Source organism: Hyaena hyaena, unplaced genomic scaffold (genome assembly GCF_003009895.1).
Source record: "Hyaena hyaena isolate Hyena2069 unplaced genomic scaffold, ASM300989v1 scaffold_215, whole genome shotgun sequence".
Classification (NCBI taxonomy): domain Eukaryota; kingdom Metazoa; phylum Chordata; class Mammalia; order Carnivora; family Hyaenidae; genus Hyaena; species Hyaena hyaena.
Genome location: NW_024080846.1, coordinates 417,488 through 437,652, shown reverse-complemented (window position 1 = coordinate 437,652; position 20,165 = coordinate 417,488). Strand labels below are relative to the sequence as shown.

The 20,165-nt window shown below is 34.5% G+C and overlaps 1 protein-coding gene across 1 annotated transcript in view; it reads left to right on the top strand.

The window, feature by feature from the left end:
- The window catches only part of ADAM9 (ADAM metallopeptidase domain 9), a 141,470-nt gene that overhangs the window by 108,868 nt on the left and 12,437 nt on the right, over positions 1–20,165 (top strand). The window contains 3 exon segments of the mRNA XM_039242586.1: positions 10,494–10,574; positions 10,835–10,940; positions 18,372–18,513. Of these exon segments, the coding sequence (XP_039098517.1) occupies positions 10,494–10,574; positions 10,835–10,940; positions 18,372–18,513 (329 nt within the window).

Here is a 20,165-nt window from a genome sequence, read left to right as displayed (position 1 = left end):
CTTATTTCGCTCAGCATAACCCCCTCAAGGTCCATCCATGTTGCTACACATGGCCAGATTTCATTGTTTCTCATTGCCATGTAGTATTCCATGGTATAGATAAACCACATCTTCTTGATCCATTCATCTGTTGATGGACACTTAGGCTCCTTCCATGTTTTAGCTATTGTGGAGAGTGCTGCTATGAACATTGGGGTACATGTGCTCCTATGCCTGAACTGTAGAGAAATTTTTATATAAAGTTGGACAATTCACAAAGGAAAGGAGCAAAAAGGCTGAGACAGCAAAATGAGAGAAAGATAAAAGCCTGAGAGGATCAATTAAAGGTTTCTAAATCCAGATAATTTAAATCTTTCGAGAAAGAATGTAGAGAAAGTGAACAATTGTGAAATTACGGGGTACTTAGTTAAGAAAAATCCTAATAGCTTCCAGAGACAAAAACCAAACAAAAGGAAAACAAAGCCAAAGCAAACAAAACCAAAAGGAATATAAAGGAATGAGTTTGAAAACTGAATTCTGGAAGACAGGGGAGCAATAGTTTCATGTTTCTGAAAGATTCTCAAACTAGAATTCTGCTGAAATATCAGTCAAGTAGGAGGGCACAGTAAAAACAATTTAGACATTCAGAGGCTCAGAAAAATTATCTTTTATTTATATTTTCTAATGTAATGTTCCAGAAAATTAGGAAGGAAACCAAAAAGAGAAAGAATTGTAATTTAGGACACAGAAGAATGTCAAAGAGAAGTTCCAAGATAACAGCTGTGTACCAGGCCAGGTGAATAATCAGTTCATTTGAAGCAAGGGAACCCTGAAGGAAGGTTTCTAGAGAAAGCAGGAACTTGAAATGGCATGGTAACTATTTTTTCCCCCAGTCAGGAGTTGACTATTGATATGACAGAGGCCAATTGTGTAAAAAGAAAGGCAAGTATTTGCTGTAGTGAAAACAAAAGCTATATAGGAAAGAAAATATACTCTTAGTACTTAGCTTTGAAATCAACAGTGTTTTGTTCTAATTGTTGGCAAGGAATACTTATTCCCCATGTCATTGTTTCCTTGTGGAGGAACTTCACTCCTGGGTTTTGAGTGACTACAGCAACATAGCTAAATAAGATTTAGCTATTCTTCATTTGTTCACACACCCCCCTCCCCTAACAGTAACAATTTGTTATCCATTTATGGACAAAAGTGCCTTTGTGGAAGCAATACAACATCATATGTCAAGAGACTAGGAAGGAGCTTTGCCTACAATATGTTAGATAATAGGCATAAAGACCTTGGTGCTGGCTATGGACCATGTAATGGCCTGTTTCTGGCTCTAGCCCTTCTGGGCTGCAGTATATAAGTCCCTGGAAAAATACTGTCTTAGATGATCACCCACAAGATGAAGGAACCTTTGTGGAAGTCCAAATTTCTAGTAGAGGAGTTCCAGTACAGTGTTGGAGCAAAAGTATCTGAGTTTGGACACATTGGAGAGGCTACAAGGAACAATTTGACTTTGCTCACCTCACCTCTTACCCACAGTGGTACAGCTTAGGGCCAGATAAGTCTTTTCAGCTTGTGGTTTATCCTGTGAGAGGAAATGAGAGTTGTGAGTGGGCACCTGGCTTTCCAAACTGTGCAGGATCCATTCTCTCTCACCTTATCCAGAGTATTGACTTGTGAGCTGCATGACTGAGAGGGAGCATAAGAGGCTGGGAGAGTGGCACATTACTCTGGGAGGACATTAAAGGGATGTGATTACATGTACTATAGACTATATAGGAAGATTGAAATCATACCAGATCATCTTTTATGACCATGATGGTGTGAAACTAGGAATCATCAACAAGAGAAAAGCTTAAAAATTCACAAACATGTAGAAATTAAGCAACACATTCTTGAAAATAACTAATGGGATATTAAAAATATCTGGAAACAAGCAAAATGGATAATAAACTAAAACTTATGGAATGCAGCAAAAGCAGTTCTAAGATGGGAGTTTATAGCAATAAACACCTACATTAAGAAAAATGAAAGATCTCAACATAACTTTACACCTCAAGGAAATATAAAATGAAGAGTAAGCTAAGCCCAAAATTAATAGAAGGAAGGAAATAACAAAGATCAAGGCAGATAAATAAATTAGAGCAAAAAAATATAAAAGGTAGAAGAAATAAGAGTTGGTTTCTTGAAAATATAAGCAAAATTGACAAATCTTTAGTTAGGCTATGAAAAAAGAATACTCAAATAAATAAAATCAGAAATGAGAGAGGAGACATTACAACTGTTACCACAGTAGTAGTACAAAGGTTCATAAGAGACTACGATGGACAATTATGTGTTAACAAATTGGATAACCTAGAGTAAACAGATAAATTTCTAGAACCTACAACCTTTTAGGACTAAATCATGACAAAATAGAAAATCTGAATAGGCCAGTAATAAGGAAGGAGGTTGAATCAGCAATCAACAATCTCCCAACATAGAAAAGACCACAACCAGATGGTTTAACTAGTGAGTTCCACCAAACATTTAAAGAAGAACTAATGCCAATTCTTCTTAAACTCTTTAAAAAAATTGAAGAGAACACTTTCAAACTCATTTTACAAGTCAGCATTACCCTGATGGTAAAGCCAGATGAAGATATTGGAAAAAAGGAAAACTACAGTCCAGTATCTTGGATCAATATAGATGCATAAGTTTGCAACAAAAATACTAGCAAACTGAATTCAACAACACATTAGAAAGATCATATACCATGATCAAGTGGTTTTATCCCTGGAATGCAAGGCTAGTTCAATATAAGCAAGTATATAAATGTGATACACCATATTAATGGAATGAAAGATAAAATCGTGATCCTTTCAATATATGTGGAAAAGGCATTGACAAAATACGACATACTTTCTTGATAAGAACCTTTCAACAAATTGAGTATAGGAGGAAAATACCTCTACATAATAAAGGCCGTATATGGTAAACCCATAGGTTACATCATACTCATTGGTAAAATGTTGACAGCTTTTCACCTAGGATAAGAAATAAGACAGGAATATCCACTCTTACCACTCTTACTTAACATAGTACTGGAAGTCCTAGCCAGAGCGTCTGGGCAAGACAAAGAAATAAAAGGCATTCAAATCAGAGTAGAAAAAGTGATATTTTCTTTGTTTGATATGATATGATCTTTTATTTAGTTTTTGATATAATCTTTTAAGTAGAAAGTCCTACAGACTTCAAAAAAACTGTTAGAACTAATCAATGAATTTGGTAAAGTTGCAGAATACAAGGTCAACATACAGAAATTACTTGTATGTGTATATACTAACAGTGAACTAACTTAAAAAGAAATAAAACCATCCCATTCACAGTCATGTCAAAAAAATAAGGTGCTTATGAATAAGTTTAAGCAAAGAGGTAAAAGTCCTATCCACTGAAAACTATAAGACTATGATGAAAAAACTGAAGAAGACACAAATAAATGGCAAGATATCCTGTGTTCGTGGATGGGAAGAATTAGTATTGTTAAAATGCCCATACGACCCAAAGTCCTCTGTAGATTCAATGCAATCCAATGATATTTTTCACAGAAAAAGAACAAACAATTCTAAAAGTTGAATGAAACCACAAGGACCCCAAATAACCAAAGCAATCATGAGATAGGACCTAAGCTGGAAGCATGCAGGTGCTGATTTTAAACTGTATTATAAAGCTATAGTAATCAAAGCAGTATAATACTGGCATAAAAATAGACACACAGATCAGTGGAACTGAATTGAGCCCAGAAAGAACCCCCTTCATATATAATCAACTACTACAAGGGAGCCAAGACTACTGAATGGGAAAAGGATATACTTTTTAGTAAGTGATTTTAGGAAAGCTGGATATTCACATGCTATTGAATATTCAATGATATTGGATCCCTCTCTTATACCACTTACAAAAACAACTCAAGATGGTTTAAAGACTTAATTATAACTGAAACTGTGAAACTCCAGAAGAACACACAGGGAGAAAGTTCCTTGACACTGGTTTTGCCAATGATTTTTTAAAAAATATGACATCAAAAGCATAAGCAACAAAAAGCAAAAATAATTAAATGGGACTATATCAAATTTAAAAATCTCTGCACAGTGAGGTAAATAGTCAAAAAAGTGAAAAGGCAACTTTTGGAATGGGAGAAAATATTTGTAAATCATATATATGATAAAGAATTAATAATTCAAAATATGTAAGGAATTCATACAACTCAATCCATTTAAAAAATGTGTAAAGGATAGTAGATATTTTCATTAAGAAGACAACAAATGACATACAGGTACATGAAGAAAAGTTCAACATCACTAAGCGTCAGGAAGATGCAAGTCAAAACCACAATGAGATATTACCTCATCCTTGTTACAGAGTTCTCATCAAATGTCAAGAGGTAAGTTCTCATGAGGATATGGAAAATGTGGAACTCTGTGCACCATTGGTGGGAATGTAAATTGATACAGTCACTGTGGAAAACAATGAAATTTCCTCAAAAAATTAAAAATAGATCTACCATGTGATCCAGCAATCCCTCTTCTAGGTGTATATCCAAAGGAAATGAAAACAGGATCTCGACGAGATATCTGTACTCATATATTTATTGTAACATTATTTACAACAGCCAGGATATAGAAACATCCTAAGTGTCCATCAGCTGATGAATGGATAAAGAAGATATGATATATATACAGAATGGAATATTATTCAGCCATGAAAAAGAAGGAAATCCTGCCATTTGTGACAATATGGTATATCTTGAGGGTGTTATGCTAAGTGAAAAAAGTCAGATGCAGAAAGACAAATACTATATGAACTAACTTATATGTGGAATCTAAAAAGCCAAACTAAAGAAATAAAACAGAATGGTGGTTGCCAGGGGCTGGGGTGGGGAGGTGGTAGAAATGGGAAGATGTTAGTCAAAGGGTATAAACTTTCAGTTGAAAAATAAAGTCTGGGAATCTGATATTCAGCATTGTGATTATAGTTAACAACACTGTATTTTATACTTGAAACTACTAAGAATGTATCTTAAATGTTCTCACTACAAAAAAGAAATGATAATTATGTGATGTGATGGAGGTGTGAACTAACCCTACTGTGGTAATCAGTTCTCAGAATACAAGCTTATCAAATCAATATGTTGTACACCTTAAAGTTGCACAATATTATACATCAACTATATCCTTAGTAAAGCTGGAAAAAAATAACACTCTCAGCCTCAGTGTGTTCCTCTTTGATACCCAAGGAAAGGAAAGTAACTGATGTAATTAATGAGTTTGGGAGAAGACACTGGGCATGGGTGCCTCAGTCCCTTCTGTCTTCTCTTTTCAGATCTACCTGCCTGCAGAGAGGGTACATTTCGGTCTGCTCTCTCAACCATGCAGTAAGATTAGCAGGGCAGGCTCTGCTTCTGTGGGGGGAGGCCTGTGGTTGTCCAGAGCAGCCTGTGATTAGGCAGGTAAGTTTGATTTTGGGGTGCAGTTTTAGGAAGCCCATTTTGCTATTTACTTTAGTCATGTTAAATGCCTTATTGATAATAAAGATGATACTTTAATTTACAGCTGTCAGCTTTCCTTGTTTTGTTTTGTTTTTTCACCTAGTTCTGAACTTGCTCAGGAAATAGTGGTGTGTAATGTACTGATGGGATAATATCCCAGTGTTAGAGGTATAAATATGAACCAATATTTACTTTGAGAAGATGAACAAGGAGCATTTGTGTTCATGTTACAAAGCTGAATTCTTATCTATCATAAAGGGCATTCGTTGATAATGTCTAGAATAGAAAAATCAAGAAATAGCATAAAGTAAGTCATGGAGATGAAAAGTACAGCACAGGGAATATAATCAATAATATTGTAATAACTGCATGATGACAGATGGTAACTACGCTTATCATGGTGATTTGTAATGTATATTATTGTCAAATCACTATCTTGAAACCTGAAACTAATATTTTATATATGCAATACTTCAAATAAAAAAAAAGACTGAAAACTACTTGGCCAAAAAAAGGAAAAAGAGAGAGAAAGAAAGAAGGACAGAAAGAAAGAAAGCAAGTAGGAGGGAGGAAGAAAGAAAAGAAAAAGAAATAGTATACTAATTAAAAATAGTAGAGAATTATCAGAAAAATATAATAGTTGTTTCTGGACTTGCTAGACTGCCAGAGAGGATAGAAATGGGTCATGTAGTTATTTCATTAAACATTTTTAGCACTGTGTGATTTTTAGCCATGTGCATGTATTTTGTTAAAAAAAAAATTAAACGAAAAAACAAAGGTAAACTGGTACCCTGTTCTTTAAAAGTCAGTTTAGACATGTTCTGTCAGTTTGATTGAGAATAGTGCAGCATTGACATTCAGACTTTTCTTGACATTTGTAGGCAGAGTGATTCTGCAGTGGGAAGAGTTTATGACAGTGGTGATACACTTTACTGGAATTCCTGATGACTTAAAAATTTATGAATTACTAAAGTTTTGAGATTTTTCTCTGAACCTTATTGGTATATCAGGAAGTGCTTGATTGCCTGGTTTGAAAGTTATAACCAACAAAGCATGCCTTTTTCCTTTCCCTAAATGTAATCTGGCAAAAGAGATTTACTGATTATGAAAACAACTCTTTGTTTTGGAAATTGGTCATGCTCTGAAGCCATCAGGTATTCACTTCAGGTTTGGCTCTTGGTTTAATATCTTTGGTCAATTCTAGGAATTAAACATCCATGTTTAATTGGGTTGACTCTATGTTCAGTCTTGGATAAATGTTCCAACTGCATTTGGAGAGTGTATTCTTGCTTAGAATGTATAGTGTTTGATAATTATATATTCTGATCTTTTATATTCTTATTGTCCTTAATGTGTTCAAGATTTAGAGAAAGGGAAGTTAAAGTCTCCTACTTTTCTGTTTTCATTTCCCCTTGTAGCTCTACCATTTTTTGTAGTAAGAATGCTGAATCCATGTGGCAGAGTTTGTTGTCTATTACATTTTAGTTGTGGGTTATATCTTTGAGTAGTCAGAATGTGACTTTGCTATAGCTTCATGTTTTTATCTTCAATTTTACCTTAATTGATATTTATTGTTACCACACTTTAAATTTGCCAAATAGAAGTTTTGTCCAACTCTATTCAGTCGTTTTGTTTGAAGCCTATGCCTTATAAATAGCACATAATTACAGATTATTTTATAACCGAATCTAAGTTTTTTTCTTTTTTTATGGAAAAAAGTTTTAAAAAAAGATTATGGGAATGTCACATTTTATTATTAAAAATTCAAAAATATTGTGTAAAACAAAAACTCAAGGTCCTCTGATGATGCCCTATTCATTTGCCCTCTTTTGAAACTCATTTCCTAGGGGTAACTACTGTTAGCACTATGTTTTCTCTGTTCAGTTCTCTTTCTGGGCATTTGCAAATAGATATACTCTCTACCACCCCCATTCGACTTTAGGATTAGACCTTAAATAATACTCTGAAATGTTTTTTACTCAACAACACAGTGCAGAGTGTCATTATATGGAGAGTGGCAATGCTTCATGTCATTATATGGAAATCTAGATTCCATTATAGATATACCATTGACTTAACCACATTCCAAAATTTGTATTGTCTGTAGTTGGTTGGTTGGTTGACTTTACCAGCAATGAACTTTCTTCCACAGTTAGTCTCATCTACTTTTGTGAGTACTTCTGTAGGATAGATTTCCTGGATTAGATTTTTAAATTATGAGATACATTCATTTAAAATTTGATAGAAACTGTCAATTTACTTTTCAACAAGGTGGTAACAATTTACATTCCACTAATTATATATAAGGGTGTCTTATTTTTGATAATATTGTATGTTATCAGTCTTTTTAATTTTAATTAATTGACAAAAAGCCTCATTATTATTTTGGTTTGTGTTTCCCTTCTTGAGCATCTTTTCATACCATTATTAGCTCAGTATACCCTTTTCTGTTAAGTTAGTATTTATAGCTTTCTGTTTTTCTGTTGGGTTATTATTTTATTATTATTTTTAAGGTCTCCTCCTATAAAAAGGATATTAACAGTTGTCTATTTTTTATGATTTGTCATTTGTCTTTGCTAAAATATAATGAAGTGATTTCAGTTTTGTTTGTTTTGCTTTGGTTTCATATTATGTTTAGAAAAGCTTTTCGTATTCTAATAAAATTTAAAAACTCCCTGATGTTTTCTTTTTGTATTTTTACAGTTTTGTTGGGCTTTGACTTTTTTGGCACAGTTTAATTTATTAACATTTCATTCTGTTTCTGTGATCTTAGTATTGTTTTAAAATGTTTTCTTAATATTTCCTGCTTTATCTTCCTCTCATTGTATTGCACAAATTGTGTTTGAGTGTTTGTGTGTTTTGTATGAATTTGATATGAAGTTTGCATACCTTTTTCTTTGTTATTCTAGTTATTTTTTTAATAGCAAGAGAAACACATTATTTTCTTTTCCCTAGTGATGTCAATAAGAAAATACTATCTGCTGATTTCTCCTGTGTAAGATGGACCTCTGTTACTTTCAATCCCTCACATGCTATTTTGTTGTTGGTGGTGTTGTTGAAAAAAGACTGGCTTTAAGTTCCGATGATTACTATATTTTAAGGGCTTTTATCTTTTTGTGTTTTACGCAAAAATATTTTCTTTTTGTGTTGTATTAGTACATCAACACTTATATATAAGGGTAGCAAATGCTTGGTATGTGTACCTATACTAACATACGGATAGAACAAAACACCAAACATTTTCTATAGCCATAAAATAAGTAGATTGAGTCCTGCCTTTTCTGGTCTCTACCAAAGTCTAGACCGTAGACTCTTGGAACTTTGAGCAGGGTGACAGTTTGGTACTAGTTCAGGTCTATCCATATTCTTTATATATTTATTCAACATTTATTTAAGGGAGGAGCTAAACATTAAGTGGGAAAAGAGAACTCTTCAGCTTCTTTTTTATTATCCCAGGTGTAGCTCAGCCTTGGCTCCAAACTCATATCCTAAAATCAGTAAGTGAGTCCTATAGTTAACTTTATCTGCCCTCCTTCACTTGTGGTGGTTGTTGTTGGGGTCTGGGTTGTGTTGGAGAGAATGGGCTTACTTCACCCCTTCAAGCAGTTTATCAGGGTATTCCTTCCAGTTTGCTTCTACCCATTTCACAAAGTAAACATGCCAATCAGAACACCCTTTTCCACTAAGAACTTGGGAGTTTTCTGTTCCCTAAAGTATTACACAGTTCATCTTATTTCTATGACCTTATTTAATGCTTCAAGCATCCACTATAAATCAGTTATTGAAAGAACAGGCTCCTTTTAGCTGAATGGGGAAGTTATTGGTAAATATCTCCTCAAAACCTTATAGATTTGTAAAAGAAGTATTTTGAAATCTTTATTTGGAGAAATGGGTGGGGGGAGGACAGGTGAGGAGTGACTTATTACTGTGGAGTCCTCTGTACTTTAAAAATGTCTAATCATATTAATATAATTCTCAATTAAAAATTAATTGAAAATTATTAGAGAATTTGGGGATTCTCTGACTCTACAAGAATGTTGAAACCTATGTGTTTCTAGAATAATAAAGGTAGCTATTAATATTGCATTGTTCTCTGTTCTTTATTTCATTAGAGCATTTAAACATTCTGATTTTGTGTAGTTAGTTGCCTAATACAATTTTAAAATAGCACTCCACAATCTTTAAGAAAAGTTAGCCTTTTTTTCTAACTTATCCCAAAAGAACAGGTTTTCATGAATTTTTTTTTCTGGAAAACTGGAAAATTTCTAATAAGTTCTAGCTGATTCCTTTGGGTCTGTAATGTTTTTTGCATATAAAGATACTTTTTATATCTCTTTCAATATTTAGGACTCATTTCTGTTTCATATCTCATTACATGAACTAGAATTTCTAGAACTATGTAAGATAATAATGATTTATTTTCAGTAGTGCTTGTAATAGATATGTCTCTATTGATTCATCATTAATCATGATATTGGTAGACAGGTTTTATCTTATCAACAAAGTATATTTTTATTCTTATTTTGTAAGAATTTTAAAAATTAACTTGAGTTTTAAACTTACAAAATAATGTTTTGATACCTGTTGTACTAATGATAATTGATCTGAGGTATTATGATAATTTCTTATCATTGAGCCTTTTTTATAAGAGTGGTATCAGCTCTATCTGGTTACTTTTGATTTGGAAAAGTCCATTTGTGAATATTTTAGTTGGGCTTTCACATCTATATTTGTATGGAAGGATAGATTATAATTTTATTTTTGTTTTTGGGCTTTGTGTCATCCTTCTCGTTTCTGGTTGTTAGTTCTATGTTAATTTCACTTATTTTTCTACATTTTCAAATATATAATATGGAAGTTAGCTATTCCTTGAAAGTTTAAAAAAATTCACCATGAAATAATGTGTGCCTAGCTCTTCTTTTCTGGGCACTTGGTTAATGTGTTCTGTTTTTCCTCACTCATTACTTCATTTTTTTCCCCCCAGATCTGTAGAAACTTCCAATGTGTAAATGCTTCTGTTCTGAATTATGACTGTGATATTCAGAAAAAGTGTCATGGACACGGGGTAGGTAATATTCTCTTCTGGTTTGTTCATTAAACTAGTGCTGAATCATGAGAATTTTCAGTGAGGGTTAGGTGAGACTTCCCAAGATTTTTAGGTTTTTAGATATTGGGGAATTTAGATACTGACAAATTTTTCATTCTTAAAAAGAGTACCTGTGGATTTGCATGAATTTCATCCTTTTTCTTGGTTTCTATTCTTGAGTTTATGATATAGAGCAATATTCACAATTAACTAAAGTGGTTTTTTTCATTGTTTTGAAGGTATGTAATAGCAATAAGAATTGTCACTGTGATAATGGCTGGGCTCCCCCAAATTGTGAGACTAAAGGATATGGAGGAAGTGTGGACAGTGGACCTACATACAATGGCAAGTATATAAAAGAAAATTAGTGTGATCGTCCAGTAGCCTATATCAGAAAGTGGGCATCCTTGTACCTCTCCCTCATTTCCCACATTGGTTATATGTTAAATATGTTGATTCTGCCTCTTAAATTTCTTATGAATGGTTCCATTTTTTTATCCCTAAGAATTAACCTTCAGTTTCTTGTCTGAACTTACACAATAGCCTCTTAACTAGGCTCCCTCTTCCCCATCTTGCCTCCTGTAATCCATGTTCCATACTACCTACAGAATTTTATTTTATTTTTTTCAGCTGTTTATTTATATTATAATTTATATTTATCTTTAAATATTCAAGTATAATTAACATACAGTGTTAGTGTCAGCTGTACAATATAGTGATTCAACAGTTCTGTCCATCACTCACGGTAAGTGTACTCTTCTTTTCCTTCCAATTTTTATTTAAATTCTAGGTAGTTAGCATACAGTGTAATATTGGTTTTAGGATTAGAATTTAGTGTTTCATCACTTACATATAACACCCAATGCTCATCATAACAAATGCCCTCCTTGGGGGACCTGGGTGGCTTAGTCAGTTGAGGGTCTGATTCTTGATTTCGGCTCCAGTCATGATCCCAGGGTTGTGGGATCTAGCTCTGTGTTGGGCTCTGTGTTGAATGTGGAACCTGCTTGGGATTCTCTTCTCTCTCTCCCTCTGCCCCTCTCCCCAACTTGTGCCCTCTTACTTTCTCTAAATACAAAATAAAACAAAACAAAAACAAGTGCCCTCCTTAATAGCCACCACCCATTTGGCCTATCCCCCACCCACCCACATTTATCAATCTTTTGTTTTTTCTTTATAGTTAAGAGTCTCTTATGGTTTGCTTCTGTCTCTCTGTCTCTTTTTCTTTCTTCCCATAAGTTTATCTGTTTTGTTGTCTAAACTCCACACATGAGTAAAATCATATGGTATTTGTCTTTCTCTGACCATTTCACTTAGCATAATACATCCTCGCTCCATCTACGTCATTGCAAATGGCACGATTTTATCTTTTTTTTAAATTTAATTTAATTTTTTTGGGGAGAGAGAGAGAGTCCTAAGCAGGCTTCATGCTCAGTGTGGAGCCTGATGCAGGGCTGGATCCCATACCCTGGGATCATGACCTGAGCCAAAATCAAGAGTCGGATGCTTACCCTATTGAGCCAGTAGGTTTTTGGTAAATAAAATATTCCATGTCATTGTAGAATTTTAGTGTTTTTCTTCAAGAATTCAATTTTTGATTATGTCTGTGCCCTGCTTTAAATTCAGTGCTTCTTGGAGTGCCTGGGTGGCTCAGTTGGTTATGCATCCAACTCTTGGTTTCAGTTCAGGTGTAGTTTGAACCCCAAGTGGGGCTCTGTGCTGACTGTGCAGGGCCTGCTTGGTATTCTCTCTCCTTCTCTCTCTGACCTTCCCCTGCTCTTGTCTTTCTGTCTCTCAAAATAAATAATAAACAAACAAATAAATAAATTCAGTGCTTCTACATTGCTATTAGAACGAAGTCCAGAATTCTTTAACCTGGCTTAAATGCTCTGCACGATTTGCCTCTTGCTTAACTTTCCTCTCTCCTTTCAGTCTGCTTAAGACATGGTAACTTCTTGGGGTGCCTGGTGACTCAGTCAGTTGAGGGTTGAGGGTTGAGTGGTTGAGCATCTGACTCTTGATTTTGGCTCAGGTCATGATCCCAGGGTTGTAGGATTGAGCCCTGAATCAGGCAGCGCGCTGACAGCTTGGAGCCTGCTTGAGATTCTCTCTCTCTCTCTCTCTCTCTCTCTCTCTCCAGCCCTCCCCACCCTCTCAGAATAAGTTAATATTTAAAAAAAGATTCTCTTTCTCTTTTCTTCTGTTCCTCTCCCCTGCTTGCATGCTCTGTCTCTCTAAAAGGGAAAAAAAAAAAAAAAAGGACAGTGTAAGTTCTTTTGTTCCCTCTAACAGGCTACTCTTTTACCTCTGGTCTTCATACAGTATTATAGTCACATTGTGGAAACTTGGCTAATTGTTACTCAGATTTCAGTTTATACCTTATTTTCTCTAGAAAGTTTCCCGACTGCCTAAACCTGAATCAATATGCCCTTTTTCCTTTTGGTGTAAGCACTTATCACATTCTATAGTAATTACTTACTCACTAATTTTTTTCCCCTGATAGACTATGAATGAGCTCCTTGTTTACCAGTATCTTCCTAGTGAGAATATATGCTTTCTTTCTCTTGGGTAAATATGAAGTAGAATGGTTGGCTCATAGAGTATGCTTACGTTTAGCATTTTAAGTGGTTGTAACACTTAATATTGTCCCTACTGCATGGGAGGGCTCTAATTACTCCGCATCCTCTCCAACATTTGGTGTGATCAGTCTTTTTAATTTTAGCCCTTCTAGCAGATGTGTTTCCATGTAACACCCAGTGCTCATCCCAACAAGTGCCCTCCTCTGAGCCCATCACCCCCCCCTTCCCCACTCTCCTACCCCCATCAGCCATCAGTTCTCAGCATTCAAGAGTCTCTCATGGTTTGCCTTCCTCCCTCTCTCCAACTATTTTTCCCCTTCTTCTCCCCTATGGTCCTCCTTTAAGTTCCTCCTAATCCACCTATATGTGTAAAATGTTTATTTATTTTTGAGAGAGACAGAGAGAGCTCCTGTGAGAGAGTGGGGGAGGGGCAGAGAGAGGGAGACAGAGGATCTGAAGAGGGCTCTGCTCTGACAGCTGAGGGAGCCCGATGCAAAGTCACAATCCCTGAGGTCCTGATGAGCCAAAGTTGGATACTTAACCAACTGAGCCCCTCAGGCACCCCAAAACCTGTTTTCTTTTCTAATACAGGTGTTGTAGTGCTATCAGTTTTCCTCTAAGAACTGCCTTTTTTTTTTTTAATCTCACTAATTTGGATATGTTGTGTCTTCATTTTAATTCAGCTTAACCTAACTTCTAATACATTTTTACTTTTTCTTTAACTCATGAGTTATTAAAAAATGCTTTTCTTTGATTTGAAGTTTCTGAGGGATTTTTCGATATTTTAGTGTTACTGATTTTCCATTTATTACACTGTTAGTCAGAGAACATACCTTATACGACTCAAATACTTGTATATTTTCCAAAACTTGTTTTATGGTCCAGATTGTGGTTCATCTTAATAATTAAATCTGTGTACACATGAAAAGAATGTGTATTCTGCTATCATTGGTTAGAGTGTTTTATAAATAATTAGTTCATGTTAGTTGACAGATATTTAAATTTTATATCTCCTTACGGATTTGTATATATCTCTTCTGTCAGTTAAATATTGAAGTCTCTGGTATGATTATAACTGTTAATCTGCCTATTTGTCGTTGCAGTTCTGTCAGTTTTTGTTCCATGTAATGTGAAGCTCTGTTCTGTTCTGTTGATAAACTGACCCCTTTATCATTATGAAGTAGGTAGCTCTCCTTATACCTGGTAATATTCAGTGCTCTGCAATTAGAAGTTAATATAGCTACTCTGGATTTCTTTGATTAGCCAACTTGGGAAATCCTTTCTTATTCTTCTGCTTTCAATCTACTTGTGTCTTTGTATTTACAGTGGGTTTCTAGTAGACAGGATATAGTTTGGTCTTTATATTTTAACGGAGTGGTTTTGACTACTTACATTTAATTTTATTATTGATATTTGGGTTTAAATCTACTATATGGTTAGTTTTCTATCACAGGCTCCATTCATGTGATACTTTACTCTGCTGCTTCCCTTTGTCTCCTCCTGGCTTTTGTGCTATTGTCATCATATTTTACATATGTTGTAAACCCTACCATACATTGTTATTATTTCTGCTTTAAACAGTTTGCTACATATTTTTAAGAATTTTTAATGTTTATTATTTGTTATTGAGAGAGACAGAGACAGAGACAGAGTGCACGTAGGGAAGGGTTAAAGAGAGAGGGAGACACAGAATCTGAAGCAGGCTCCTGGCTCCAAGCTGTCAGCACAGAGCCTGATGAGGGGCTTGAACTCATGAACTGCGAGATTATGACCTGAGCCAAAGTTGGACATTTAACTGACTGAGCCAGCAGGTGCCCCTAAACAGTTATCTTTTAAAGAGGTTTAAATGATAGAAAAGGTCTTTATATTTACCTCCATAATTACCACTTCTGGCGGCCTTCATTTTTGAAAATTATATTTCCATCTGGTATCATTCAATTATTTGCTCAAAGGACTTCTTTTCACATTTCTTGTTAACGCAGGTCTGCCGGTGACAAATACTTTAACTTTTGTATATCTTAAAAGGTTTTTGTTTTGTTTTCCTTCTTGAATGATAAGTTAACTGGGTAAAGTTATTATTAACTTACATTTATTAACTTTATATTGTTAAAGGGTGGCAGTTTTACCCTCCCTCTTTTTCTTCTTCAAAGATGTTTCTTCATTGTCTTCTGGCATTGCTTTTCCTGAGAAATTGGCCATCATCTTCTTTTTTTGGTCTTTTGTTTTTTAGGTGTCTTTTTCACTCTCTGGTTGCTTGTAAGATTTTCTCTTTATCTCTGGTTTTTAGTATTTGATTATAATGTGCTTTGGTGTATTGGGGATTTGTTGGAATTTTTGGATTTGTGCTTTCACAGTTTCCTTCAAATTTGGAAAGATTGTGGTCATTATTTCTTCAAATATTTTTTTCTGTCTTTCTCAGTTCTGTCCTTCAGGACTCCAGTTGCATGTATATTTGGTTACTCGGAGTTCTTTAACATTTCGCTGATTTGCCTTGATGGTTTTTTAATTCTTTATTCTCTGCATTTACTTGCAAATGATTTCCACTGTTATTCTTCAAATTTACTCTTATTCTCTGATGTTTGATCTGTCATTAATTCCATCCAGTTTGTTTTTATCATAGACATTGTACTTTTTATTTCCATAAGTTCTCTTTTTTCATTACATTCATATTTTATTTTTAAATTTTTTAATGTTTTATTTATTTCTGAGAGAGAGAGAGAGAGAGACAGCATGAACAGGGGAGGGTCAGAGAGAGAGGGAGATACAGGATTTGAAACAGGCTCCAGGCTCTGAGCTAGCTGTCAGCACAGAGCCCGATGCGGGGCTCGAACCCACGAACCATGAGATCATGACTTGAGCCGAAGTCAGACACTCAACCAACTGAGCCACCCAGGTGCCCCACGTTTGTATCTTTATGTAGCATGCTCAAGCTTTAGCTTCTTGAACATATGGGGTTATAATACAGCTAGAATAACTTACAGTGTCTTTGTCTACTAATTCTATTATCTGTATCATTTCTTGACTTTGCTCCTCATTTTGAGTCCTGTGTTTCTTCTTTTTATGCTCTGTAATTTTTTTTTAGTTTTTAATTTTATTTATTTATTTTTTTACTGTGAATTTTGCCTTGTTGGATACTAGGTATTTTGGGATTTCTATTGATGAGCTTTGTTCTTGTGTGCTTGTTACTTGGACATAGTTTGATCCTTCTGGGTCTTGCTTTTAAGCTCTATTAAGCAGGACTTGAACAGCTGATTTTGTCACATTACTGAGGCAAAAGACCTTCTGTTTATTCTGCTCAGGACCACATTTATGATGACATTTTCTATTGTGAATGGTAGGAAGAGGCACTCTTTCTCATCCTGTTGACCTGTGTGGTTTGTTCCCACTAATCCTTTTAGAGGATTCTTTCTCTGGCTTCAGGTATTTTCTTTACATGCATATACTGATCAGCACTCAACTAAATATTTGAGAGGAGCTCTCTGCAGATCTTTCAAGTTCTGTCTGTGTAGCTTTCCCTTCCAGTACTTTGCTCCATGAACTCTAGCTGCCTTGGCCTTCTCAGACAACCAGCTCCATCTCTTCAATTCAAGGAGACCACTGAGCTTTGCTTGGGTTCCTTCACCTGTCATTATGATCTGTTAACTTTCCCCGGGCAGCAAAGTGGGACAAGTATAAAGCTCACCTTATTTGTTTTCTGTCTCTCTGGGATCACTTTTCTTTGTTATCTAACGCCCAGTGTCTTGAAAACTGTTTCTTAATGTGTTTTGCCTGGTTTTCTGGTTGTTTTAGCTCACAGGATAAATCTGGTCCCTGTTTTTCCATCTTGGCTAGAAAGTAGAAGTTGGAACTATGGGCTTTAATGGCTCTGTATCATTCCATTGATTGGGTGTGTTATAACTTGACCTAGGTGTTTTATATATATATAGGAGACATCAAACTCACTTTAATTTTTCATATTCTTATTTTTAATTGGGTTGAATTCCATTTCATGTAATTTCATACAAGCTTTCACAGAAATTTTTGGTACTTTTACAAACTTAATATTATGTGGGTAACTTTACAGTTTACCACTGCTGTTTAAGTGTACTATATTTTTTCTTTTCCTAAAGAATATGGAATATATCAAATTAATGTGAATAATGAATTTTTAAAATTTATGACCTAAAACCTAGAAGCCATAAAAAATAAGATTAATAAAATCAACCAGCTAAAAATAATAAGTGGACGCATAGAGAAAAGCATTTTACCCTAAGACAAATGATAAAATAGGGAAAATATTTCCAACTCATATCACAGACAAAGCTAGTTTCCTAATATATAAAGAGCCTTTAGAAACTGAGGGGAAAAAGCCAATAGTCCAGTAGAAAAATAGACTGAATAGAAAAAGCAATGCAGTATTTCCTTACATGTGAACACTTGCTTTCCTCATACTATAAAAAAAGTGCAAATTAAAATTATTTAAGATATAAGTTTTCACCTGTCCAGCTGGCAAAAATGCCAAAGTTTGACTCTATGGGTGGTACAGTGATGAATTCTTATATATTGCTGGCCGACACACTTAATTATAATCACCACTGTGGTGAACAGTTTAACAAGGCCTTAAAAAATGGTGAATGCCTTACTCTCTGATACAGCAATTCTACTTCTGCAAAATTATTCTGTACATATGCCTGTACCAATATGATATGATATATGTACAAGCTTATTTATTATAGCATTTTTTTAGAATAGCAAAAGACAGGAATAATAAAAGTATCAGAGTACTGGTTAAATAAACTATAGGACATCCATGTAATGAAGTTTTGTATAGCTGTATAGAAAATGAGGTGGTTCTCTATGTATGGTTTGGGAAGATATACATATAAGCGAAAAAAATTATGTGCTCCATAGTGCTTATGATATGGTACCTTTTGCGTAAGAAAGGGTTGGCAGTAAAAGCATACTTTATTTTTGCTTATATTTGCATGAAGGAATACTGCAAAAAAACTAATGAAAGTGGTTATCTAATGGAAAGGCAAAGATGAAGCAGATAGGGAAGAGGTATAAGCAGGACTTCTCAATGTATTCAATTTCTTTCCATTTGACTTTTGAACAAAGTGAAAATTAATGTAAAACATTTATAATCACCTAGGATGTTTCAGTTAATATGTGTTAACTTCTACTTTAATGATCATTAATATAAAATTCTTTTCTCTAGAAAAGAGTACTGCATTGAGAGATGGACTTCTGGTATTCTTCTTTGTAATTGTTCCCCTTATTGTATTTGGTGCCTTTGTCTTCATCAAGAGAGATCAACTGTGGAAAAGCTACTTCAGAAAGAAGAGATCACAAACATATGAGTAAATTTTTTTCTTTGAAATTCATAATAAGGAATTTAAAGTAATTATTAATGATGACAGTCATTTCATAGAGGTTGGCTTAAAAATTGAGTTCTAAGGGGCGCCTGGGTGGCTCAGTCAGTTGAGCATCCGACTTCGGCTCAGGTCATGATCTCATGGTTTGTGGGTTCAAGCCCCGCTTCAGCCTCTGTGCTGACAGCTCATAACCTGGAGCCTGTCTTCGGATTCTGTGTCTCCCTCTTTCTCTGACCCTCCCCTTCTCATGCTGTCTCTCTGTCTCTCTCAAAACAAATGAAAAAAAATTAAAAAAAATTGAGTTCTAAGAGTTATATCTATTCTGTTGACATAATTAACAGAAGTTAAAAGAGTGGTGACTCAGCCACCTCTTATAATGGTGAGGGAAAGAATTATAATGACCAGCCTGTATGCTTTTGAAATTGGCTGTTAAGCTTCATTTTGCTTAACATTGATATCTGGTAGTCAAGTAAGTATAATTTTGGGCTACAGCTTCTGATTTGGGCTTCTTAATTAGAGATTAAAATATGGGCTAAAGATAAAAAATGTAAATGTCAAAAAATTTTTTTCCATGTATATTTCAAGTATCAGTTCTCATAAAGGAAGAATACTTAAATAGTTAAATATTGAAAATATATTTTATGAATTATACATTTTTTTAAATGTTTATTTATTTTTGAGAGAGAAACAGAGAATGAGTGGCAGAGGAGCAGAAAGAGAGGAAGACATAGAATCCGAAGGAGGCTCCAGGCTCTGAGCTGTCAGCACAGAGCTGGATGTGGGGCTTGAACTCACAAATGGTGAGATCATGACCCGAGCCAAAGTTAAATGCTTAACTGACTGAGCCACTCAGGCACCCCTATTTTGTGAATTATAAGTTTTTAAGAAATTAGTTTTGATAAAAGGAAGGGCTGTCATAATTTAGATACCGGACATTTCTGGTCTATGTGTTGGATCCTTACACAACTATCTCTCAATCATGACTTCTAACATGTTGGCTTTAGAATATAACATATTAGGATGGCCTTGTCATCAGATCAAAATTCAAATTTAAGCTTGTCATATGCTAGAATTATGAACTGGAATAATAAATAAAACTCTCTGAACTTTGGTTTATTTCCTCTGAAATAGGGATAATATTACCTGTCTCTTAGGGTTGATGTGAGGATTAAATGGGAAATTATTAACAAAATCCGTAATAAATTGCTGACACAATGTAATTATTTAAAAATAAGTTTTTATTATAATAAAAATAACTTATTATGATAATGATTTCTTATATAATATTTTTATACAGTACCTTGATGTGAGTTTTAATTTTTAACATATTCTAAAACAGATTTGTCTTTCTATTCTTTCTCCTACTTCCTATCAACAGTCAAACTGACCAATCCATGGATAATTCTCCAATCTGTATCTCTGAAATTTTAATTCCATAACTATAGCTTTCTCCTATATATCTCTCGTGAACTGACTTGCTCTTACCTCAGCATGTCTAAAATTTAGTTGGTATCTTTACAACCAGCTTGTTTGCTCCTTTTGGATTTCCTCATTTTTAGAGTGACTACTTAACATTTTGTGTATTCAGCCCAAGACTACGAACTTGCTTTTTTAAAAAATTTTTTAATGTTTTATTT